This window comes from Dunckerocampus dactyliophorus, chromosome 21, assembly GCF_027744805.1.
Source record: "Dunckerocampus dactyliophorus isolate RoL2022-P2 chromosome 21, RoL_Ddac_1.1, whole genome shotgun sequence".
Taxonomy (NCBI): domain Eukaryota; kingdom Metazoa; phylum Chordata; class Actinopteri; order Syngnathiformes; family Syngnathidae; genus Dunckerocampus; species Dunckerocampus dactyliophorus.
Genome location: NC_072839.1, coordinates 15035459 through 15061580, shown reverse-complemented (window position 1 = coordinate 15061580; position 26122 = coordinate 15035459). Strand labels below are relative to the sequence as shown.

Genomic DNA, 26122 nt, shown 5'->3' with positions numbered 1-26122 from the left:
ACATACACACGGTTTGCTAATAAAGCTCATGTGTCACATAGCAGCTATGATCCATATCTAACCCATTTGACACCTGCACACATACGCACTCAGGACACACACACACTTCCCATAAAAGCTCATTAATGTGTGAATAGTTTCTTAAATGGAATAAAAACAGAACGAGGCCTGGCATGTAAATCATTTTCATTGCGTGTCAACAGAAAACAGTCTAACAAACACCAATGGTGCACTAAAAAAAGCTATAAATACCGCCAGACACCAGGGGGCGATTGTTGCTGTGCACTTGTCACAGTTGCCCATGCTGGGGAATAATAGAGAATAAAAAATTTCATTTTACAACCCAGTATTTACTTTTAATTGAAAAGTAGACAGTGGGTTGTAAAATGCAACACAGAAGATCAAACTTTGTTTCAAAAAGGCTAACAAAAGAGGTAAGCTTGCTGAAATCTTTGGTGTTAGACCAAGCATCATCTAAGAGCTAAAATGATCACATTTATCCATTTCTGTTAACTGTATAGTTTAACAGTTTTATGCCCAAATCACAAAAAGTCACTTTTGTGTCGCTATTCTCTCCAAGTCCTAACATGTAAACAACTTTAAACTGCTTTGTTACACCAGTTGTTTGTTTGTCTAGTTTAATAAAACAGTAGGCAATCTAGCTTTGAACAGGTTCCTATATAACTACCTTAAACTCAATTTGCTAGTTTATAAAACTTTACACACAGTTAGAAAGTTAAGGTTGGTTTTGAGAATTCTTATATAGACTTTGTTATATTTACCGAGTTTAGACTACATTGTCTGTAGTTAACTAGTCTGAGCTATTTTGTATAATTCGTAATCACAGCTAGTTTGAATCTATGTACCTTTTTATACAGATAGCTAATGTTGATTTATACAAAGCTAGCTTGCTTGTCCAACGTTTAGCTCGTCTGGCCAACTTTACATACACTTTGCTTGCTACATATACCATAGTTACCTAGTTTAAACTACATTGTCAATAATTGGTTAGTCTGAGCTACTTTGGATAGCGAGCTAATTTATACAGAGCGAGTTGGAATTTATGTACATACCTTTTATACACAGCTCATGTTGATATACTGTATACACGTAGCTTGAACTATATTGTCCACGGTTTGGTTAGTTTGAGCTACTCATACTTTTCTGGTTAGGCTGAGAATTTTTCGATAGTTCAGTATAGATAACTTATACACAGTCAGGTAGTTAATGTTGACATACCGTATATGCTTAGTAGTGTCCGGCAGCAACTTCATATGCACTTTGCTGGTAATACTGCAGTTACCTAGTTTTAAACTACATTGGCAGTAGTTTACCTAAGTTATCCACAGTTTGAACTTGTGTATGTTAAACATATACTTAATGTGCCGTTTATTTACAGTGCGGGCTGATAAATGTCATAGTTTACGTGGCACAGAATTGGAAATGAATGTGGACTGAGGTGAGGGAAACAGGACTCCGTGCACGTGTGTGCGAGACAAAGGCATAACCTCGCGATACTCTGTCTGTGTCTCGCTCTCTTTCTCTTTCTCTCTCTCTCTCTCTTTCTCTCTCTCTCCAAGGGGCGATCAAGCGACGGGGATGTTGGGAGTCCGGCGGCCCAGTGAGCTCAGCCAGGCTACCAACAAACGCACGGACGAGCGGCACCAATGTTCTGACGACAAAACTTGTTTCCCCCCCCCTTCACACCTTTTTTGTTGACTTGTCTCTCAAGAGGAGCAACAGCTGGAGGGAGGACTTTTATTTTGAAAGGTGTGCGCACACAACAAAAAACATCCAAAAAAAGATGTAACGGCTCGTGCGCGCCCCATGTACTTCCCTCCCCTTCATCTTCATCACATCGGCTGGATGTAAAGGACGAACTTCCTCCTCACGCGCACACGCGTGCACCAAGCGGGCGATGTGAAGAACGAGAAAACGGGCACACTTTTGTTTGAAACACTTCACACGTAAGTAAAGCACTTTTGTTTTGTGAGCTTCGACCCCCCCCCCCCCCCCCCCCCGACACCCAGGTGAACTCTGACCTTTTCTAATTGCGTTGATGATACAAAGTTTGAAAGTGAAAGCTGATGTATTTCTATTTAAAGTAAATGTTTCCTCCCGTCTTCTTGCCTGCTGGGACACACTTTGGCCCCCAAGGGGTGTGTGTGGAGTGGGGGCAGTTTCCTCTGTTCCTATGCAACACTGCTGCGCTCTCTTTCCATTAATTAAGCTTCATATGTTTATGGAAGACAAGCACTTATTTCTTATGACTTAACACTTTTACTTTAAATGGACACTAGTCATTGGAACTGTCTTCTTCTAAGCATGTTTTACCGAGGGTGAGAACATTGCCGAAGCTTCTTATCTCGTTCTCTCCTTTTCTTCTGCATCTTTCAAGTGAGCTGCTGCACTGATTGGTTCTGATCAGCTCATCGGCTCATGATCCTCAAAGCAAATCAAAGCAAGGCCCTACTTTTCATCTCCCGCCTCAAGGTGTCCTTTTTTTGTCGAGGTGGGCTTAGGCGGCGACCTTTCACCTTTCTGTTCGTCCGAGCGTTGATGATGAAATGTGACTGGAACATTCTAGAGGCTTTCTGATGGCCGAGCGTTGTTGCCGGCGTTGTGATGGTGGCGCGGAGAGGAAGAGAAGGGAGGTTGAGGCAGGTTGGTTGTCAAGTGATGTCACATTTTTTTGTGCAGAAGTACATTTTTGGGTGATGATGATGAAGGTGGGGCGGGGGTGACAGGGGTCAGTGTCCTGTCATCCCCCCCGTGTGCGACCTTGAGCATGAAAGAGGGATTCCGGGCTTGGAGAAGACGACATGAACATTGTGCTGTTGTGTCAACACGTCTCCAACAACAGGTGTCCACCGCCTGCCTCGCATGCATCGCATTTGTGCGTGTGTATGCATGTGTGTGTGTAGCTGAGAGGCTGCTGTTTGTTCAGTACGGCAGCAGCGGGCCTGACCTTTCCTCCAACACGAGTCGTTGTTTGACGGACGAGGCAGCGCCGTTGCTTTGTGGCCCCGCCTCCTGCTTATTATGCTTTAGCGGGATTGTGTGTGTGTGTGTTTGAGGAAGGTATGAAACCTGAGAACAGCTATCTTCATTTACTTTACATTTGTTCTCTCTTTCGACGTCAAGAGCTCAAACAAATTTTCCCGTTGGAACTAATGGAAATGAAAATTGATCTGTTGCGGGGTCAAACTGTTGCCATCTTAAAATCTGTCTCGGCATTTTCCTTTCTTCAAATTGACATTGATGGGGACAATAATGATTGAAAAAAACGCATGTCAGTCACATCATTCATGATGTTTGCTGGGGTCCATGTAAGTGTGTGTAGGTGTGAGTTTATTTTCAAGATAATGTACACATCATTGTACATCTGATATCTCATAGAACCAATGTGTTATAATGCGGGACCAAGTCAGTTGTGGTATGTGCATGTGAGGTTTGTTAAGAAGTGTTACGATGGCATCTACTGTACGGAGCTGGAATGACAAGCTACACTGTCCCATTATCATGTGTTTGTGAGCGAGGGCCAAGAGGGAATCCCAATTCTTTAAAAAATTGTCTGTGGCGGTCCAAATTAAACTGTCATGCAACCTTAAAAGACATAGCACTTTAAGTGCTGAAGTCGCAAAATTGCGACAAACAACATTGCTGAATTTTACAACTCATTTCTGCAAATATTGTTGCCTCATGTAGTTAATACTTTACACCAGGAGATGGCGGACATCTGTAACTTCAATCTGACCACCATTTGTGGGCGTTTCTATGCAAAGTGTATAAGTGTATAGACTTGGAAGCCCTCTGCGTGTGCGGCAGCCCGTCCGCTTGCCATGACAGTCCACACACAGTGTTTGCTAAACTGTGTTTGGGGCAGCAGGGGCGGACATGGTGGGTTGTCAAAACACCAAATAGTGAGAGGGGTTGCGAGAATGTAAAAAAAACACGGAAATAGCGGCATACACGGTACGATCCGCAGGAGACTCCTCTGCAAAAAATACACTGCTAATAGATATGACCTGAAAATACAATGACCTTGATGGATGACAATATTCACAGGCATAATCGATAGATAGATATTTTATATCTATCTATGTAATAATAGCCTTTGTGGCAGCAGTGGTGTTCAAGATCCCGCTGTAAATGAATATGATGATGGCTGGGTTTGCTTGAGGAAGAGTATCACAAGTGGATCAGACATTTTGATGAGCCGGACAAGGATCTGACAAATTCTGAGCCTGTTGACGTCATAATTTGCACATGAGATGAGTAAATTTACTCCCATTAAAAACTTGGGGTCATACTGATGATTTTTCTAATTTACAGTATGCCATTATCTCTAACTAGGGCTGGGCGATAGGGACCAAAACTCATATCCCGATGTATTTAGTTTGAATATCGATGTACGATATATATATCTCGATATTGAGTTTAGACAAAATCAAAGCCAAATATGGGTGTCAAGTTGTTTTATTAAACTAAATACTTAACATAAGGATGTTTTTGGAAATTTCAAAGCTTTGTGCAAGATGCACATGAAAAAAATAGCCTCTAAAATAAAGTAGGCCATTGTCTTTTTCAAATGAATATAGAAAAAGCCAAATACAATCTTTTTACTAACAAACCTTTAGCTATGTTCAAATCAGCAAATAACAAAAGAACAAAATATGAAGGAGTGCCCGGTTTAAGAGGAAATTTGAAAATGTCAGCAATTCAAAAATACTTTCAATTGAACAGTTTTTTTTAGGTAAACATTTTTAGAAGACACAAGTGTGTCCTTATTCTGTGCCAGGAACACCAACCTGTCAAGTGCATCAGGCTTAGCAACTGTCTGTCTAACTTCCTTGTACATTTGTGTTAGAGCTTGTCGTGCTAAATAATTGTGACTGCGAAGCTGGCTGGACATCGCGAGTCCATCTTTTTCAGCAGCTTTTTAAAGCTGTTTTTTCCAATGTTGTAACAGGGGCCAGATCTTAGTAATGTGATAGGACACCTCTTTATAATAGCACACCCATTTCTTTTCCTTTCATGAGAAAAGCAACAGGAGCGCGGCAGACAGTGCGCAGCTTCACACGTTCACACAAGGTGGTAAAAAAGATTTTTTTATGCTCTGAATTCCAAGTACCTCCACATTACTGAGCTACCGCTTATTCCTTGCTGACTAATTCTTCCACCGCAGACGTTGTCACTTTGACTGGAGCCGCCGGGCTTCTGCTTCTCCCCTCCTACCTCCTCCTGCATGCAGTGATGAGGCCGAATCTATAGAATGTAAGAATATTTTTTAATAGAACTACTGAAAGAAAGAAACTTTTTAAAGATATTTTTGTTTATTGAGCTGAGGTCTTGTACACGTTTTATTTGGATGTACGGGGGCTGGAGTGACAGCATGTGTCGTTTGGGTCTTTCGTGGCTTCTGTTTAATGTTACTCTGACAACATTGTGTAAACTTGTTGAACTCGACAACAAGCAGTTCAGTTTGCCTCAGTTTTCATGTTTCATGTCTTCATATGTTGTGAAGTGTACTAGCACTTCTCTTGTGGTACCAAGTAGGTACCTAAAGGGGGGCGGAGCTATCCTGTGGACCGAGAATGGTCACTTCCAGAATGGGAAGAAGAGAAAAAAACAAAGCCTGTCTCCTTCATGTCAAGAAGAAAGATGTCCTCCTTTTGTTATGCTTTTGTTCTCTGTGTGGCCTTCCTCTTCTTTTGAGTTCATGCTATCTACCTAAGCTGATCCCGCCTACGCACACTTCCACACCAAGACTGGACCGCTTGCTGGAAGGCGCGGTTACACAAGTGTGCTGTGCAGACGTCCACCTGCGCGCGAAGGCGATGAGTCATGGCGTGAAGCCGCGTCGCTTCCTCTTGAATTCCGTCTCTAATCTGACACTTTAATTAATGGCGCTCCATAGAAAGCAGCTCGGCTAAATACTCTTAAAAGTCAACTCGTCAACTCCCTAACTGTCCGACTCTGCCGAGACGTCCGTGTCAGCAAAGCGGCTTGGCCTCCTCTGTGAACGTCCACGTGCGCACGGCACACCAGCGGAGCCCCCCACACCCCCCCTCCATATACTGACTGTCACTCCTCGTCGAGCTTAGCGAGTCTCGCACTGCTTGCAAGGAGCTTTAAAGCTTCCACATAACTTGTCTTGTTTGCAAAATGGAATGTCTCCTATGGACGGACACATTTTGGGGTCAACACAACACTTTGTTTGCAACGTATAAAATAGTCAGCGACGAGAGTCTCAAGTAAAGACGTGCAAGTCCAAGTCAAGTCTCGTGCCAAGACAAGATGGGTCCGAAGTCACAGGCTTGACATTTTTGAGTCAAAAGCATTGTTTAGTGTCTCCCAAATAAAACCCTTTTAACATTGGAACAATCCATTGGATTTGACAAATACAATGCATTTTGAATTGTTGTATTTTTTAAACATAAGACCCGTGTGACAAGAAAAAGACAGAAAATGAGTGCTGACGTAGCATTCAGGACTTATGTAATCCACACATACATTGTTTGTTCTTAAAACTTTTTGGACGCATGTTCACTGAAAATCTCAATTATTTTCAAGTCATCGGACTGAAGTCTGAATCAAGTCCCGAGTCATTGATGTCAAAATCCAAGTTGACTTGCAAGTCTTCGATGATATTGTACCCTGTGGGCAGTGCACACTTGTCTTCATGTGACGAGTGTGTGAAACTGTGAAGAGAAACATTCAGCATGTTTTCATTAGTGCATATATATGTGTGTGTGTGTGTGTGTGTGTGTGTGTGTGTGTGATGGTTTATGGCTTGGGGGGGTGTAAGGTACAGTTATAAATCACACCCTGTGGAGTCGCCTGCCTCTCAATCATCACACAATCTTTGAATCTGGAACACACACACACACACACACACACACACACACACACACACACAGTGATTTTACCTGTTCATCAGCACGCTGTACTTTGGGCTTCACGAGTGGCATCTGTTACTATGGCAACAGCAGAAGCAATGCGAGCAGCGCACATGTTGGACCTTTAAATCATTACGGGGTCAGAGCATGTCGGGTGCGTTTGATTTGAGGACAGCGACAGACTTGGAAGGTTTTTTTCCCCTCACTTCACCAACATCCACTCGACACTTGTTCGCTCCTGTCCGCTCTAACCGTGACTCACAATGTTTGCGTTAATCACGCTAACACAATTCACCGCAGTTTAGAGACATGTGAAGCTAACAGCTAACACCCTGTTGTTGTTGAGTCTCGACGGAGACACATTTCTGAATGCAGGCGACCCCTGCCCCCCATCGCAACGCATACGGCAACCTCACGGTGGCCTCTGCTGTCTGAACAGCAGACCTTGGAGATGAGTCTCTCTCTCAGGTCACGTGATTTAGCATCGCCATACAGAGGTAACGCACCACATGTTTGTGCAGCATTTTTACATGTCGTGTTTACATTGCTGCCAAATCCAAACCAAAACCACATCCAACCTGTTTTCTGACCTTGAGTACACAGAAATAAATGATGCAGTTTTAGGCAGCATAACTGTAAACGTGCCTAATTATCCTCAAAAACAACATGGAGATGAATTTGGGTCACCAGCGTCATATTTTTATTTCTGCGTCGTCGTTGCCCTCGGACGCAGTGAAGACGAGCACTAAAACCTTAAATGTGACTCAGATGTTCTGGTCATTAAAAACGGAGCAGGGTGCACTAAATCAGCGCCGCTCACCCGGGCCGGCACTTTAAAACACTTTACAGCTGCTGATTTATTTTGATGAGGGGTGGCCATGTCAGCGCGCCCCCATCGCCTTCTTTTTGACGCCTCCCGGGTCGTCCGGCGCACTCTGTATACCTCCTATAAGGACTCCTCCTGTTCGCCATCTTTCTTCCTCCATCTTTGCGCTGATGAATGATAGTCACGTGTCTTTAAGTGTTTTTAAGGCAGCGTGCTTGAAATTCTGTCCCATCCGTCTCATCCAATGTGATTGATGCAGAATCGTCATTTTCACGACAATTTGTTCCAGGCATCTAATTAAGAGTAACACATAACAAAGAATAGAACTTTCTGGAAAGTACTTGTGTTATTAAGAGATGATGATTGTTCAGGAAGAGGATGATGATGAGAGTGATGAATTCATCCATCATTATCCATCAGGATTTTTTTCACAGAAAAACTCTGCTGTGACAGTGGAAGCGATCCAGCCTTTTTTGTGTGTGTGTGTGTGTCTGTGCCTGTGTGCGTGTGTAAGAGATGGTGGGGGGTTCTGAGCTGGCTCCGATCACTGGCCCACTTTTCTACTTCTCTGGCGAGTGGTTTGGCGTCCCCCCAGCCGTCGTTTAGAGTCCTGACGAGAACTCACAGGTGATGTAAGCGGCGTGCTGCTGCTCAGCTGATGGCGTCTCCTATAGAAAAGACTTGGAGCGTGTCCCAGTGTTCACTGTGGGGTGGGGGTGGGTGTGGGGTGGGTGTTAGATTATGTTTATCACCAATATTTAAGCCTCCACCCTTTTATCTCAGACATCAAGCTCCCGCCGCAACGGTAAACAAACATGTTTCATTGGTAACACAGTGGAAACCGCTTATGTCAGCGCCCCTCCGATTGGCTGGCTCACATTGACATAAGCGGTTGTGGACAAAACTAATAATGTCAACGGACGATAATGATAAAGGTTTTTTCAACCGATGACAGTTTGTTGAAATGATTTTCCCCCATTTGTGCAAATGTTATTATTTTGTAGTCTTATCTAACAGCTGCTGCAGTAATTTTGTTGTATGTCTTGACTACAGTGGCAATGATGAAATCTTTCTTGTGGCTAACCATTAAAAAAAGCTTTAAATAGGTGCATTGTGTTAGTTGCTGTGGTAGGATCTAGGTTAATACTGCCTACTTTTACTTTGCAATGAGCAGGAAGTCACTGTGTGCACGTCTTAATGCTGTGCAACTAGAGAGCAGTTTTGTTACTGTTGTCATTTCATGCTGCTTTGTGTGAATGATGAAGTTAACAATACTTCGACACGTCAACATAAACGGACCCATTTTTCAAACAAATGACCCCTTTGGCTCTCAAATTCTGTGTTCAGTGTTGCCAACTTGGTGACTTTGTTGCAAAATCTAGCAACATTCCAAACCCTCTTGGCGACATATTTTCTCATCAGCGACTAGCGACAAATCTAGCGACTTTTTCTGATGTCGTTGGAGCGTTTTCTGGTGTTTGGGGACCTGTGAAAGCACGTATTGATCTGCAGTTTCTGTTCCCACTGAGCAGCAGTGGGGGCTGCTGAGAGGTCTGCCCCACCGCAAAGCAGCCACAAGCCGTCAGTGCATCAACTCCCGTGGCACACCGAGAGCATCTACGCTTCCATGAATCACGCATGCACGAGGCACAGGTTGGATCTCACCCTGTTTTACAGAGCGGGATTTAAAGGGCTGGAGGCGAGTCCAGATGTAATTATTACGCTGTCTAGACTTTGAGAGGTGCTGGCTGAGATAAAATAATAAAATTAGTTTTATTTTGATGAAGTGATGGCCAATTTGAAATGAACAACTCAAGAATCAAGTTTATTTGTAGTTTTAAACGTAATTAAGGTGTTTTTACTTGCTTTGTTGTCTCTCCTACGAGGTTATGCTTTTTTCCTACAGCATCTGTTACAACATTATATACAAATCATATGCACATTTGCCGATGACATCTTCTAGTGACTTTTGGGACAGCCAATAGCTACTTTTCTCACTGAGGAGTTGGCAACAGTGTCTATCGTGCGTGTCAACGTTGACTAAGTAGTAATAAAAAGAACAAAGCTGAAGTGGGGTGGATTTAAGCAGGTTCCACTGCATACAGCAGAACCTCCCTAACGGAAACAATGGAAATGATCTGTTGCAGTGTTCAACTTTCACCATCATAAAACCTTTTTAAAGCAAATTTTTTTTTACATTTTAGAATTGAACTGTTATTCAAGAGTAAAAACAAGTTAACCCATGGTAATTGTAAAATTCTGAACAAGATTGTTGAAATAATAAATGATGATTATTCTGAACAAAAAAAGTCACAGAAGTTTAAAAAAAAAAGATGAAAAAAAAAAGATTTTAGGCGGTGTCGTATAAAGTCTTAATGTCCTATGTAGACCCAGGCAGGTCAAATGTCACCCTAGTGTCCGAAATCCTCCCTCCAAAATGACTGAGCAGGCGGCTGCCTTTACAGGAAGTTGTGTTGCCTATTGCAGGAAATGATGGAATGATCAGTGAAGCGAGAGAGACGCGGATCGATGGCAGACGGGCGTGCATGGCGGCTTGTGATGGACAAGGCTGCTGCGTGTGTGTGTGTGTGTGTGTGTGTGTGTGCATGTGCGCTCTGTCCTTGCAATGTGGCGTCATCAGTTTAGTGGTTCAAGAGCAGCACAAACACACAGGAAACACTCCATCAGTCTTGTGCACGTGTGTACGTATGTGTACGTATGTGTGTACATATTAGACAACACAGGCCATGGTGGCTGAGAACAGGGCTATTCAACTAGCGGCATGCGGTCCCAGTCTGCCATCTCTGGTCCTGAGCTTTTCACCACCACCACCCACAACAATTCAGTTGCATAGCCCTCCATGTCATGTTGAAGCTTGAGCACACTTAAACACACAATGCAGACATATTGAAGGCTTCATGCTGGTCTTTACGAGAACACAATAAAACAGTGTCAGTTGTGATCTGTTGACACAAGCTAGTGGGGTGGGGGGACGGGGGCGTGTGCTAATAGAAACTGATTTAATCAGCCACCAGGGAGCGAGAGAACAGCGTGACACACACGTGCAGACACACACACAGGAAGAATAACAGACCCAAGGTGGTGCAGAGAGACTCAAATAGGATAAATCTAAGTGGGTCGCACATAATAGTGTTGCTTTCAAGTCCAGTAAAGTTGGCATGGAATGTACTGGTGTAGTATAATCATAAGAATATAAGGTCATTCTTCTGGAATGTGATTGACCGAGCATGCGAGGATGCACTTTAGTGACGCCGACAAGGACGCGCAGAGGCCGCCGCTGCGTTAGCCCCAAGGTCACGACCCGCCTGAGTCGACGGAATAAAAGTTTTTATTCTTTTTTATCAAGTGACACACCGAGGCGTGACTGACACCTTTCGCGCAACAACACACTCCTGACTGTGCTCTGTGCTCTGTGCGTGTGTGTGTGTGTGTGTGTGTGTGTGTGCGCTTGTGCGTGACGATGCTATAAGAGGGTGATGAGCGTTTTGTCTGACCTCCTTTGGTGCTAAATTAAAATGAACCTGAATATTGATGCCTAATGAAGGAAGCTTTTTGTGTGTGTGCGTGTGAGACACTGAGCGATGACGAGGCTGAAAGATGGCCACTGTGGGAGATTACCTCAATACGATTTTGGAGAGCAAGGACACTCACAAATCGAGATGTTATATTCGTAAACATATCGTTTTTTTAAATCACTGCGCATCTGTATCCGCTAGTGCAATTTGTTTACGCTCGTCAAAGATCCTCTATATGACAGGAGTGGTCTGCTGTTTTTAAGGACTTACTGCAAAAAGGCTCGTCAAAGATCCTCCATATCAGCGGTCCCCAATCTTTCTGACCCCACGGACTTGTGACGTGTAAATTGGTCGTAAACAGGTGGGAAGCGTGTGTAAACTGTGCGGGGCTGCGCGCCAGGTTTTTTTTTTTTTTTTTCAAATGCTCAAAATGTGTCACACGCATAATTTCCGTGAATTAGTCGTGAACGCACCATAACTTATGTTCAAACAATGTGGGCGGTGCGTATCAAAGCGTGCCTCATTCTCATGAATGGGTGAACTTTTCCACCACCTCTTGGAGCAAGTCGGAGGGAATTCTCAAGTGATTCCTGTAGCCTCTCGGATCTTTATTGTGAGTTTCCGTTACTAACTGATCATCATGCCCAAAGCCACGTCTTCTACTCAGCAGTTCCCTCTCCCACACTATTCGTGCCTTCCGTTTTTTAGTTCAGGCCACACATATCAAGATGCTGATTAGACGGCATGATTATTGCACAGGTGTGCCTTTGGCTGGCCACAATAAAAGGCCGCAACAAAATGTGTAGTTTTACTGTATTATTGTGTCATTTTGAAGCAAAAAAATAAAATTGTGATTGTGACAGCATTAAACACGCATGCTGTCATGCCACCTGCAGTTGTTTACAGCAGTCATTGTAATGGACCACCTGTTGTTTTGGGGGGTGTGTGTGTGTGTGAGACAGACATGAGGAGGAGGAAGGGGGTGGGGCATAAAAATGAGACAGGAAGTGAAACGTGAACGTCTTTCTCACAAAATTATTTATCTCCATGGTAACACCTGTCGCAGTAGCCGTGCTATCTAGGTTAGCTTAGCTCTAACTAGCTCTTCTCTGTCAGAGACTACTGTTTCAGGGGTAAAAAAAAAACAAAACCCAACAACATGGCAGAGGGCGTCACGGTGTCTCTGCAAACAGGAAGTAGAACTTTGTCTTTGATCTTTGACCCGTCAGTGAGAATGTTAGGAGTGTGTTGCTCTTTTTAAGACCCGACAACCTGAGTGCGGCCCTTGTGTGAATAATGAATTTGTCTAAGTGTGTCACTCTGTGTGTGTTCATGTGTGTGTGTGTGTGTGTGTGTGTGTGTGTGTGTGGTTGTGGATCCAGCCCAGATTGAAAGAAGATGTGATGTCATCAGATGTAACCTCAGCTGAAAGGCGACTCTGTGTGAGGAAGGAGAGACGTTGATCACCTGACACCTGACACACATACTGTACGCACACATGCTCACATACGCTTTGTGGACAAAAGTATTCAAACACACCTCCTAATCCATTAATAGATCAATCAGGAAGTGGACTAGACCTCTTAAATCTCAATTCTTCATCTTAGAAAGACATTTTGGACAATTTTTTATGCTTCCATCTCATTTTCATCAACTTTTGACTGCACTAAGCAGCTTTCTTTCCCCACAGTGCCTCGTGTGTGTGTGTACGCATATGTAAATGAAACACTGATGCATACTTTGAGAGTGCACACACACACACACACACATACACACACACGTGCACTCGAATGCAAGGACACATAGCTTTCTATTTGTGTGAGTGTGTGTATCTTATTTCACACTGCTCTTGCCTTCTTTATTATTTCATGCATTTATTTGTTTTTTTACAACAACAACGTTAGCTCGCTCGCTACCTCCATCATTCTGTTTTGCTTAATATTTGAGTTATTTTCACTCATTCGGCCTGACGACTGTCATCTTCGCATACTGACGCATGTTTCCTGCAGCTAAACTGTTAAAAGATGCAGCGAGGAATGAAAGATGAATAAATTGATAATGACTCATGTGAGCAAAGGTGCTGTTGCCACGAGGCCGCTTTTAAATAAAAGTGGTGTCGTTTGGCGCTTTTGTGAGTACAGTGAAACCTCGAAAGTCCTGCGAAAGCCCAAATGTACGGAAGCCAAAGCAGTTTTTCCCATAAGAAATCATGTAAATCTGTTCCACACTGAAAGATATTAACAAAAAAAAACATTTCAAGAGTTTTACAAACAGAAAACAATAAGAAATAAAAATATAAATGAGAAATGAAATGGATAAATGAGCAGTGAACATCAGTTTTGCCTTTATTGAAGACCATTATTGGCCTATGGGAGAAATGTCAAGGAGGGAGGAACTGCTTTTCATTGATCCACTCGAACAACTTCTCAACATCTTTGATCGTTTGTGTTGACACCTTTACCCCTTCTTCAATGTGAGCTTCTTGGAGTTCTTCTTTCTTCGCCAGGATGGAACTTATCGTTGATCCTGGCAAGATTTGCCATGCAGACTAGGGGTGTCCCGATACAACTTTTTCACTTCCGATATTCGTGATATCATACATACTTTTATTACTTGCTCAGCAGCGTGGAATGTTAGAAAAGGCTTGATCAAGTAATATTACTCAAATAGAGGCTAATAGTTAGCAACAGTAGGTTTTAGGTGTACTTCTTGATGCATGTCGTGTATAGTTTTATCAGCCACTTGCATAATGTAGCAAGGCTCGCCGTGCCCAATGAAGCATTTCAACCTGACATTATGTTTCAAACACCGGTGGATGTTTCAGGAAGCCGTGGTGTGGCCAAAAGCTTTCTTCAAATGCGCAGTGAGGATGGTCATATTAAACTTCACTTGTGACGCGCAAAAAGACAAGATTTGACTGTAGAAACATGAAACGTAGTGGAAAGGTTTGTCGTGTGCACACGGCACTAACAGGCAGGCTAACATGTTGGCAAGTCAGCCAGCAAACGACGGCTAGTCGCGAAAGATGTGTTCACATCAACGAGGAGGAAGCGGGAGAGCGAAGGAAGTGATGATGACGATGAAGAATACATGGCGGAGAGTGAACCCGTGTGCAAGTGTGACAGCCTTAAGTGTGGAGTTTGACTTTGAGAAGACATTTAAGAGGATCGCTTGTTGTATTTCACTTTAATTTGCTGTTGAAATGTTGTTTCAGGGTTGATGGCTGCTTTGGAGGCTCGAGGCTTCCGTTACTGTCTGATGGCGATTTGACGACGTCTATAAAACACTTTATCTTCAACGCGACCTTGACCAGGATGTGAACTGATCACGCTCCCGTGTGTGTGTGTGTGTGTGTGTGTGTGTCTTAATAACCGCTGCCAATTCTCTGGGAGGGGACACTTAGCAAGACGCTGATAGCTAATATGGAAATTATAGCTGCACATAACGTGTGTGTTTGTGTGTTTGAGCCTTTGTCTTCCTCATTACCTTACTGTCAGCTCATCATCATCATCTCCTGGGCTCATCAGGTCAGGTGTTATTGAGCCCAGATGTTAATTATTATTATTGTTATTGTCAGGCTTATACTGCAGAGTAATACTGTAGAATCCTTCTTAAACGAGCTGATTTAGCACGCCAAACCAGCAGAGGGCGGCGTATTGGCAGGAAGTTACTGAGGCTGAGGTGAATCACTTCCTGCAACACGTGTCTGCTGTGTGTGTTCAGCATTATCTAGCTTGAGTGTACAGTGGCTTTACTGGTGCGATGTAGCACCTTTGGGTGGCGGCCACGCGTCTGGCGAGGAACGCTTCCATGCCTCTCAAGAGGCTAAGGAGGTGTGAAACGTTGTCATCAAACACGACGCTCCCGTGTGACGCACGGAGGCGGCTGCATGTCAGGGTCACTGAACACCCCTCCCTACCCCGCCGTCCCCCAAGCCAAACGGCCCCCGTGGTCGTCTGCCAGCTCTCTTGGCCCGCTGCCCACCATCATTGAATGGGTTCCTGTGCTGCCGCGCTGCCGCCGCCGCTGCCACAGCGGCAGGAGCAGCGCGTGTTTCCTCCTTTCAAGCTAATTGAATTGAACGTCTTCATCCTTCCATCATGGAGCGCTGACAGGAGCTGCTTCAGGGCGGGGCCAAAGGGGGTGCTTGCACCTGCTGAGCCCCGCCCACTTTCATCAAGCTTAAACTTCCTGCTTGCTCAGCTCGGCTGTCTATCAAAACACAAGATGCATCATGAAAATGTGTTCAAAGTATGAATTATTGTTAGCTCTTCTTTTAGCATCTGTGTGTGTCGCTGCAGGCCGGGAGCGTACACACACACACACACACACACACACTCATACGTGACACAACAATGCTTTGAAATAGCATTAACATAATGAAGAGGTACAAAAATATGCAAGCGATATTAACAAAAAATATACAAACACAGTAAATAAATTGTATAGAAAACAAAAAAAACCCTCCTGAAAGTGAGAATTAAATACAGTGGAACCTTGGTTAGCGTCCGCCCTGGTTGGTGTGTTTTTTCCTTGAAAATATTACATGATTGTACCTGTTAATCCACGATCACAGCATTTATATAAGACGATAAAACATTGTTAAAGGTTTTTTCGAGGGCTTTACAGTGGAAATAGGTGTGTCCCATTACATGCATTGTTAGCTCCCTCATGCTAACTTGTTCTCTCTCTAGAACGCACATAAAAGGGAAAGAAATATGTGTTCATGTTTCACATAAGGATTGTGGATGATGGGCAAAATCCCAAAAAGAGTGCAGTTTTCCTTTCCTTGTGCCACAATTTTCGGTTTTTCGTGCATTCTCCAGTCAGCGTACGATATGGCACGCGACTTGTAGTGTTATTAATACTCTGCATCTGTATTCTTAATTTGTTTTTGATCAGAAAACGTCATTCCTTGTTAACATCCTATCAGCTAGATTACAAAATGGCAACCAGAAGCGGAAGTCAGTTATGTTACATCGCCCGTCTATCATGTCATCAGTGGGTGACTCTCAAAAATATTAACGCAAAAGACATTTTGATTGATTTTTATAATGATAGTTTTACATGCATAAAAACAATCCTAAAATGCATATAAATGACAAATGAAAGGGATAAATTAACATTTAAGGTTACTTTTATCTTCACTGAATGACTGACATCATCCACTGTTTCCAAAGACACGAGGTGGCAGCGAGATCAACCACCACCACCTTCTTGTGTTGCCATGAGTTATTTGTTGAATTCAATCGTGTTTGTCACCCTCTTTATCAAAATGCTGGCACTTGCAACTTTCTTTGGCTCCATTTTGGGTTATTGAGGTGAGAACTCTGTTGAATTTAAGAAATAACCCATGGCAAAACAGGAAAGTGGTGGTGTTTAAGCTCACTGCCACATCGTTTGTTTGGGGACAGTCACGTCAAGAATCACGTCTTCAATGAAGGTAAGAGTAAGCTTAAATGTTCACTTGTCTTTTGCTTTCATCATTTGTATGTATTTATATGCATTTTAAAATTGTTTTCTGTATGTAAAACTATAATTGTAAAACAATGTGTTGACATTTTTGGCTTGCAGGAATGTATTCATTGGATTTACATTATTTTTATAAGGAAAAAGTCATTCAGTTATTCAGTTATTCATTTTGGTTAGAGTAAGACCTTCTGGAAGAAATTAATCACGCTAACCAAGGTTCGACTGTATATTCATATACTAGACTATTACCACTACTGTATTATGATTATGTTTATTGATAAACATCAATAACATGTTGTGGACCTGCTAACAGTAGCAAAGTGCATCCGTTGCGATGATAACACTCTTGATAGCAGCAAGGTAACTGTTAGCATCCCAGTCACATGACTGACTCCACGTTAGATGCACAAACAAGTGCCTACGTGACTGCTTTGTACATGCGCGCGCGTGTGTCCACATCAAAGGAAAATGTAGCTCTGTTTTCCGTTCTTATCAAAAGCTGTCAACCATTCCGTCATCTCTCGCACACACACGCACGTAGACAATCACGTACACACTTTTCAGAAATCGGATTTTGGAGCTGTGAAAAAGAAATGCATGACTGCTTGAAAAATGGCACCTGTCTAATCATTCAATTATGACCCCTCTGCAGATGGTCCAAACACACGCACGCACACACACACACACACACACACACTTTTGTATATAAGTATAAAAGCTTTTCTATGCAGAATGTCCATAAACAACAATTACTTGGACAGTTCAATAAAATTTCAAGAGACCATTCAAATGCTACTTGGAGATATTTTGGAGTTTCTTTATGATGTGTGTGTGCGTGCGTGCGTGCGTGTGTGTGTGTGTGTGGGGGGGGGGGGGGGGGGGGGGCGCTCAGCCTGTGTTGGAGTGGCGCCCGTGTGTGTGATTGCGTCTCATCAGCTCCTAGAAACTTGTCATCCTGATTGTGGGTCCATGTCTGCGCCAGGTAGAGTGAGCGAGACGTCGTGGAGATGTGGGCGGATCCCCGAGCACGCCGTCTTCATGCCGTTCATCATGCTGCTCAGAGATACTCGAATCAAACGCTCCTCATCTCGCGACTTGAAACGCTCTCGGGCAGTGTTTTCCCTGAAGGCCTCTCTGCTCTATCTCACTCTCTCCTGAAGCGAACAAATACACTCATGGGTACATTCTAGATTTAGCCTCCAAATTGTTTTTATTATTATTTTTAAAATAGTCATTTATTAAATATTTGCTTGTGTAATGTGTCTCTACAAGATTTTCCTTCTGCATTTAGAAGGACATGTTCACTTCAGAAAAGGTCAACAAGTGTGAGCCCTTGGCTGGGTGATGTAGTTGTAGTAAGTCTGTACTGAGTCTTTGTGTGTGTGTGTGTGTGTGTGTGTGTGTGTCTGTGCAGCTGGTACTCTGGGCCAGTCAGCAGCAGGATCAGGATGAGAAGATGGCTGGCTGTGTGTTTCCAATGGGACCAGAGAGCTTTCAGCGCTTCACGCCGGACTCCCTGGCGGCCATCGAACAGCGCATCGCCAAGGAGGAGGCCCGACGCAACAAACACTACCAGGAGGTAGATTGGATGCTTCGATAGAAATAAAGACTACTTTAAAAAAAACAGACCGGGTGATGATTAGTCTGTGTGTGTTTAGGACCTTGGCGACGTGGAGGTCCCTCGGCCCCGGCCCGACCTGGAGGCGGGAAAACAGCTGCCGCGCATCTTTGCCGACATCCCTTCTCACCTGGTGGGTGTCCCCCTGGAGGACATCGACCCGTACTACTTCAGAGATCAGAGGGTAGGTGTGTGGCGTCCTCCTGGACACCAGGGGGCACGCTGTAAGGTCATCATGACATGATGAGAGTTACAGTACTTCCTTTTTCTGTTTGTGTAGAAGATGAGTTTCACTTCTTTCACTGAAGCACCAACTTTACTGAGCGTGTTTTAGGCTTTTTTGGACAAAAATGTAAGTCTCCTGCAGGATGCAAAAGGAAGTGGTGATGTGAGGCTGGCGAGCAATGTGTCGCCTTCCCTCGCCAGCCTCTCCCTCTTGAGGGAGTTTCCTCGCCGACGTCCTTCCTGTCTCACATGTTTGTGTTTTATGTGCCAGTTTGGCGTCAGGAAGCACAAACAAAACAAAACAAAAAAAAACACATTCGACTCCAGACTCGTTAAAATTCTCATTTACCTAAATCGTGTCTCCTGCATTTTGCAAAAGAACCCAGACCCATTTCTGCTTGGGGGATATACCACAGACCAAGTGGAACACATAGAAGACTTTTCTGATGTTTTTTTTTCTAAAATACTGCCAAATGAAAGATGTGTGATGTTTGTCAACTGCTTTCTCACTCGGAGCCCACCTAAGTACTACCTGGAAGTCCTGCTAGGGCTCCACCAATGTACTCTCACATCCAAAGTCTCCTTAAAGAAGTTGCCTCATCCTCTGGAAATTTCATGAGTGATATATGTAAGTCAAATATGTTTTTGTCTAAATTAGGGTGATTTTATGGTTCTTTTTTTTCATATCCTAAAGCCAACAGCAGGGGTGCTGCCATGAATTCTGGGCCCCATGAAAAAAAAATCATGTTGCCCCCCCTTTTTTTTTAATTAATTACTAATTTTATTAGTAATTACCTATTTTCTGGGCACCCTGGCAGTCTTGGGACCTTGGAATTGTCCTGACTTTTTCCCTTTATACAGCACCACTGGCCAATAGCACTCATCATAAATAAATTGAATAATGTGTAATTAATCCATGTGATCGGTATTGGTATGGGACGATTTCACTCATGGATGATCGCTATCTAATTCGGCAGCATAAAACCCTGATTGGAGCATCCCTAGTAAAAAATCAGCTTATGGAAATGCGCACAAAAATGGGAAAGTCATTTATGGGGATAGTCGCATGACTGCTACTTGACAACATAAGCACAAATCTGTTTAGGACCCATTTTAGGACTTTCACCGTGGGTTCTAATGGGTTAAACAGCAGCAACTTCCATAAGTGAGTAGCTCATGTATGTTAGTAACGGTTTCATGTGTTTTTGCTCACAGACCTTCATAGTGCTGAACAAAGGCAAAGCCATCTTTCGCTTCAGTGCCACATCTGCCCTCTACTTCTTCAGCCCCTTCCATCCTATACGCACCCTGGCCATCAAGATCCTGGTCCACTCATATCCTGCTCTAAAGATGGACAAAGATCACATCAGCAGTCGCAGCCACTCGTGAAGAAGACCGCTTAAGGCTTGTCACACTTTGGTTGCCTCAGTCTTCATGTTGATGCTTCCTGGGCGCACTCACAGTAGACAATCCATGCCATGCTTGGGCACACTTGACACCTAAAGTCTGGTTTGTTAGACTAGTGTGAGTACACTGGTCTCATTATGATAACCGCTGCTTTGCAGAATCAAAATAAACACTCAAGTCAATTTAAAAGTCAGGAAAGATGCAGTAACCCAGCCTTGTGTAATGAAGTGATGGTACACTCCAAATGCTGGAGAGCAGTGAGAGTGCGGCCATATTGGTTTGACACATGGATGTCTCTATGGCCATAGTTTGGACTTCCTGCTAGTGTCTGCTGGAACCGCAGCTACATTTTAACACCATCAGTCATCAGAATTCCAGTATTCAAGTCTGACATGGCGGACGCCAGCCTCAGACATAACTTCACACCCGAAACTTACCAGGACCCGAACCCCTTGTTCCCAAATATTGTCCCACCCCACCTCCATCCCATGCGCCATCCCCCCCATGCCCTGTCCTCACCTCGCACTGGGCTATTCTTAGCGAGCACGGCGGCTGCTGCCGTTGAGAGATGGCGAGCCGGCGGACACGCTGTTGTTGTCAGGGGGATAAGGGGGTGAAGAGGTCGGCGGCAGAGGTGCGGCGCTGCTGATGTGTTCTTAGGAGGGATTTATACGAGGGGAGGCGGCGGGCCGTTCTGGTGAAGTGGATGCTCAGAGTTTTTATGAGTGTTTGTGTGTGATCAAGTGCGTTCTGGATTCTGGCCCGACCACCGTGGCGCCACCGTGACAAGCTGTGTTCTGAGGTGGACGTGCACAAACACACGCACGCACGCACGCACGCACGCACACACACACACACACACACACACATATTAGGCCATTGTGTGTTTTGTGTCTCTCGCTCAAGTGTCACATTTGACCATGTGTCCCATGAGGCTTCGCTCTGAAGGACGCGTGTTTGATCCGATGTCCGATGAGGCTTTGATGCTGTCGCCGTCAGCGTTGTTTCACTTCTCTTCTCGAACAATAGCGGTCATCAAACAGCTCCACCCCAACCACAGACTAGAACATCACATTGGTAGGAAGTGCTGATAGTCCACTTTCAAAATAAAAGCAGTCCAGAGGCAAAGAAAGCAAGAAATATGGCTCCTGTGGAGGGCGTGGGCGGTGTAATGACATCACAGCTATGGTGGCCCGGGTGGTCCTTAAAGGCAGGCCTGTCATTACGCCGTAATTAGCTCCTGGCTCTGTGTCGGGGGGACATTCACCTTGTTTGTCAATAGCTAAGCGTATTATCTCGCTGCCGCCATCGTTCCAGCCGCCACTCCATCAACAATTAGGACGCCGCTCAAAGTCTCACACTGGGAATTTGTTCCGTGCGCTCAATGACTGTAATTAGGATTCATTTATAGCTGTGATTGACAGCTCCACCCGCCCACGCCCACCTCTCTCCTCCTGCATGCAACACAAAGCAAGGCAGGTAAAGGTGATATTTAACTACCTGCTGTGCCACGCCTCACTATGATTGGACACGTGTGGATCCGCCCACAAGCCCCCACCGCCACCCGTGCTGCTGTTAGCCTTCATTTAGCGTGTTGGAATTGCTGTGATGTGATTATTCATGTTCTGACTTCCGTGGTGGTGTCGTGTTCCTTAACAAGCTCACGTTGTTCAGTTTGTTCATCATGTGCACCATACTGACCAACTGCTGCTTCATGGCCATGTCAGAACCCGCCTACTGGGCCAAATATCTGGAGTGAGTACTCATGTGGCCTTCACCAGCATTTATGCTCTTCCTGTTGTCCAAACCCGCCATCATCTGTCTCTTCTACCCATCAGGTACACCTTCACAGGTATCTACACCTTTGAGTCTCTCATTAAGATCTTGGCGAGGGGCTTCTGTGTGGGACCCTTCACCTTTCTGAGGGACCCCTGGAACTGGCTTGACTTCAGCGTCATCGTCATGGCGTGAGTGACACCTGGAAACAAACATGTTTGAAGGCTTTTATTGTGAAAAGACACGAAGCAGAGGTTGAACACGGATGCTATTATAGCCGGCATCTGTATGGTGGTTAGTCATGGGAGTGCGGGGACGGCCTGCAGCGTGTCCAGATCGGACATGTTTGCAGCGTCAGGAAGAAGCGGGCGGCGACACGGTGCTGTCAGAGCAGCTAAAGGACCGCAGCGTCACAAAGTTGTAATGAAGTGTCAGCTGAGGAGCAACACGGCTGCCAGTGGAGCGCTCCCCTCCCAGCATGGCGCCGATCCAGCGTTTGCCTGAGAAAGGAAAAGAGCGCGACCCTTCCACTTCAGTAATTGAGTGACTGATGGAAAATCACTACGCTTTGGTTTGCTTAGCGATCAGGTGGCGATCAATCAGAGAGGCAAGAGCGAGAGGCATGCAGTGAGGGACGCCGTCTGGAAGATAAATGATCAGAATGAACTGATCGGATCAATACTTGACCCCCCCATGCTCTGCCCGAGGGTTACCGCTGTCTAATGAAGCACCATCGCCTCCGCTGTTGGCGCTCTGCTAAATTGAAGCGTCTTGATGAAGGTGCCCTCTCGCACGGGGCCGCCGAGTCTGCGGGGTTACATAATTTGACCCCCGGCAACCCCAACCACGCATTGCCCTCTGGGCAAAATGGACGCTCTTAAAGGACAAATCCAGCATTAAAACAGTTAGTCGGCACTTCTGATGGGCATTAGGCTTCCATCGTTACAAGGAATTCTGGAAAATAATAGTGCATCACTTCCTGCTTTAAAGCTCCTCCATGGCATTGTTTCTTCATCAAGTCATGGACTCACACACACGCACCCACACTCACACCCACACACTAACATACACACCTACACACACACACACACACACACACACACAGTGTCAGTGGGTGAACATCCTTGACCTGTGGACCATCCTGCAGTCAGATGGATCTTTAGCAGCACAGGGACACATAAGTCACATATTAGCACACACACGCATACACACACACTGTGCCCCTGAAATGTCACCTCAAGCTTTATTAAAAACAGAGTAATGGTCAGTAAATAGACACACCCCTACGGACACACACACACACACACACACACACACACACAAAAGTCAGACTGATGCTCTTAGCCCCGCCCACTGAGTCACAGTTTCCATGGCAACAGTATCCGTTGCCCCCAATCAACACATATTGCTCCGCCCCTTGTTGCTACTCTAATGGCGAGCATCACGTGACCAGTCGCACGTCCTGCGACTTAAGCGTTTAGCCACTCGCTGGCACGAGTGTGGAAAAGTTGATGGAACAAAATGGAGGCAGCACACGATGAGCTAAGTCATTAAAGTCATCTTTGACACATTAAAGTAACAATAAAAAAAAAGTACAGACTGAAGCTTTTACTGCCGCCGCCATCAGCACCGCCCCTAACGACTATTCCACCAACTCCACCCCCCAGCCCCCACCACTGCCGCCGTCCTCACGGTAATTCAATCAATCTGCCAGTCAAAGGGGGGGAGAAATATGAGCTCTTCTTGAAGGCTGTTAGTAGCTCGCCAGCAGATGAGTTGATGGCCGTGAGGGCGGGCCAAAATGGCCACTGTCGTCAGGCACCGACCTGGCTCTCTCTTACCACGCCCTCTTTTGCGCCGCTCGTGTTTTACCGAGCCAATGGATCAACACTATAACCTTTATCAGAGAATGCCATATTTGTGTTATTCACGTTAGTCTTGTTTTACAACATTAATCTTCATTTTGTATTGATTCAGTCTGAAAAATTGTTAAATTGTTGTCAGACACTGTTAAGCTTTGTCTTCTTCTGTTGTCGCTGTACATGCCATACTGCCCCCTACAGGCTGTTAACAGAGTTTATCAAAGTAGGCAACCTGCAGGCGCTGAGAACCTTTAGAGTCCTGAGAGCCCTGAAAACCATCTCGGTCATCCCAGGTAAGGCCACCAGGGGGGCGAGGAGGGAGAGGAAACGCTCGCCATCGCTGTGTGGTCGTAAAAATGTCCTCCCCGTGTCCATCCCGTGTGTGCTCAGTCCCTGCCTCCCTTCCCCTCTGCTTCCTGCCCCGTGCGTGGGCACGGGTGTGGTCAACGGGGCACTAAAGAAGGAAGCTGACAACAGGAAGTCGGCTGGAGGGTGTGATAGATAAACACGCCAGCTGTGATCCCAGTCACCTGGCTTCTGACATCAGAGGTTATGCAGGCGTGGTCCCCTCCAGGTGGCGTCCATGTGAGCAGCTCCTGCTTTGACCTTTGTCACGGTGGAGCCTCCAGGCGTGTATGTGCGCGTGTTTTACGTGCGTGTGTATGTGCGTGACATCCTTTGTGTGTCTTTGTGCTTGTGTTTGGCCTTGTTGCAGATATGTGACTGAGTTTGTCGACCTGGGTAATGTCTCGGCCTTGCGGACGTTCAGGGTGCTGCGAGCGCTCAAAACCATCTCAGTCATCCCAGGTGAGCGCGGGGGAGGACCGCCCCACCTCCCCTACGTGTTAGCATACAGCGTGATGGCGTGATGCACGTTGGTAGTATGCAGGACACAAGTGGACATCAGAGGTCCAGACCACAGCATCTTGAAGTCAAGCAATAAATTCTAAAAGCTACTTTTATTGGTTTGTAGACATCATAGGTCATTTGTATATTTTTAAAGTTCAATGACTTATTCCAAAATCAAAGCAAATTTCAGGATAGAAAATGTGCGAGCTGATGCTAGCTGACCTCTGTATGTTGCCACTTAGCACGTTAGCATCTAGCGCTAATGACTTTATATTTGTGGTGGCATGTTCAATAATATACACAAAGCCGTAACACATATGACTGCCCCTTAAGGGTTTACCACAGCGCATGATTTAGCTTTAGCGCACAATTTTAAATTCCAATAGTAAATCTCCTCGAGTAGAATGAGCAAAAGTGACGTTTAGTGTGCGAGTGTCTGGCGTCACTCCTCTTCCTTCATGTTTTCTTCTTCCTGTGTTTGTCGCCATGTTTGTCTCCTTGTGAGTCCTTCATTTGTGTTTGCTCACAACTCAAAGCTGTTGGCTTTAAAGTCTCACAATGGAAGTTTGAAAGTTGTGTTCACATTTCTACTCAACAGTTGTGTTTGAGTTGGACCACAGTCAGTTTGACTGTTTCAAGAAGGCCACCCGCTACTCCTTCACCTGTTTGCTTTGCTTCAATTTGATTTGACCTGTTTTTTTGTTACTGCATTCGGAGCCATCTTGGTTGCACAATCTTTCTAAAATGCTTTGCTTCACTTTTGTTTTCAATTGGAAAGGTCCTTAAAGTGATATTAGCCCAATTTGTCCACGGTTCATGACGGTGGTAGCTCCCTAACATTGTCATCCATCTTGAAGGCCTGAAGACTATCGTGGGTGCACTGATCCAGTCGGTAAAGAAGCTGGCTGACGTGATGATCCTCACTGTCTTCTGCCTGAGCGTCTTTGCCCTCATCGGCCTGCAGCTCTTCATGGGGAACCTTCGCCAGAAGTGTGTGCGCAGCACGGCACACTGCGTCAACGACAGCCTGCCCGCCAACGCTTCCTTCTTCTGCAACAACAAGACGTGGACCTCCATGCGCCACTTTGTCAGCGACGAGGGTGAGGACTACCTTTATCACACTGCTGTCGCCCATGGTGTCTGTGTGTGGCTCAGTACTAAAACACCTTCTATTTGTGTCGCCGGCAAAAAACAAAACAAACAAACGTCCCCACAGGCATCCGTATCGACCTCTAAAAGCTGCCGTGAAACCCGAGAACCACGCGTCGCTGCGTCGTGTCGCCGCCTGCCAGAAAGCGTCGGCGCAGATCAATGGCGAATGTTCCCCATGCTAAACGTCGGCCACCAGGTCGTAGTAGCCCATTGCGGTCTCTGGTGGCCATTTTGTGTGCTGTTCTGCATCTTTTTTGGTTTTCTGCATCTTTTTTCGTGACATTGCACCCGTCTTGCCACAATAGCACTTTTCTGTGTGGCATTGAACCTGTCCCACCACAATAAAAGTTTTTTTTCATCACATTATGTACATTTTTTGTGATGTTGCACCTGTCCCCTCCCAATAAGGGTTCTGTGAGATTAAGTTCACCTACTTGCTGACAGAATACCTAATTTGTTTCAACACCACACCTGTCCCGCCACAATAAAAGTTGTAG

At 45.1% G+C, this 26122-nt stretch overlaps 1 protein-coding gene across 4 annotated transcripts in view; it reads left to right on the top strand.

The window, feature by feature from the left end:
• The first annotated feature begins 349 nt into the window (after positions 1-349).
• LOC129173787 (sodium channel protein type 4 subunit alpha B-like) overlaps positions 350-26122 on the top strand; it is a 50845-nt gene continuing 25072 nt past the window's right edge. For all 4 annotated transcript variants that reach the window (XM_054764913.1, XM_054764912.1, XM_054764911.1 and 1 more), the window contains exons 1-9: positions 350-434; positions 1581-1967; positions 18151-18315; positions 18395-18538; positions 19795-19913; positions 21652-21741; positions 21825-21953; positions 24340-24431; positions 25331-25573. In XM_054764913.1, coding sequence (XP_054620888.1) covers positions 18193-18315; positions 18395-18538; positions 19795-19913; positions 21652-21741; positions 21825-21953; positions 24340-24431; positions 25331-25573 — 940 coding nt within the window. In that variant the 5' untranslated portion in view covers positions 350-434; positions 1581-1967; positions 18151-18192. The remainder of the gene's footprint in view (positions 435-1580; positions 1968-18150; positions 18316-18394; positions 18539-19794; positions 19914-21651; positions 21742-21824; positions 21954-24339; positions 24432-25330; positions 25574-26122) is intronic.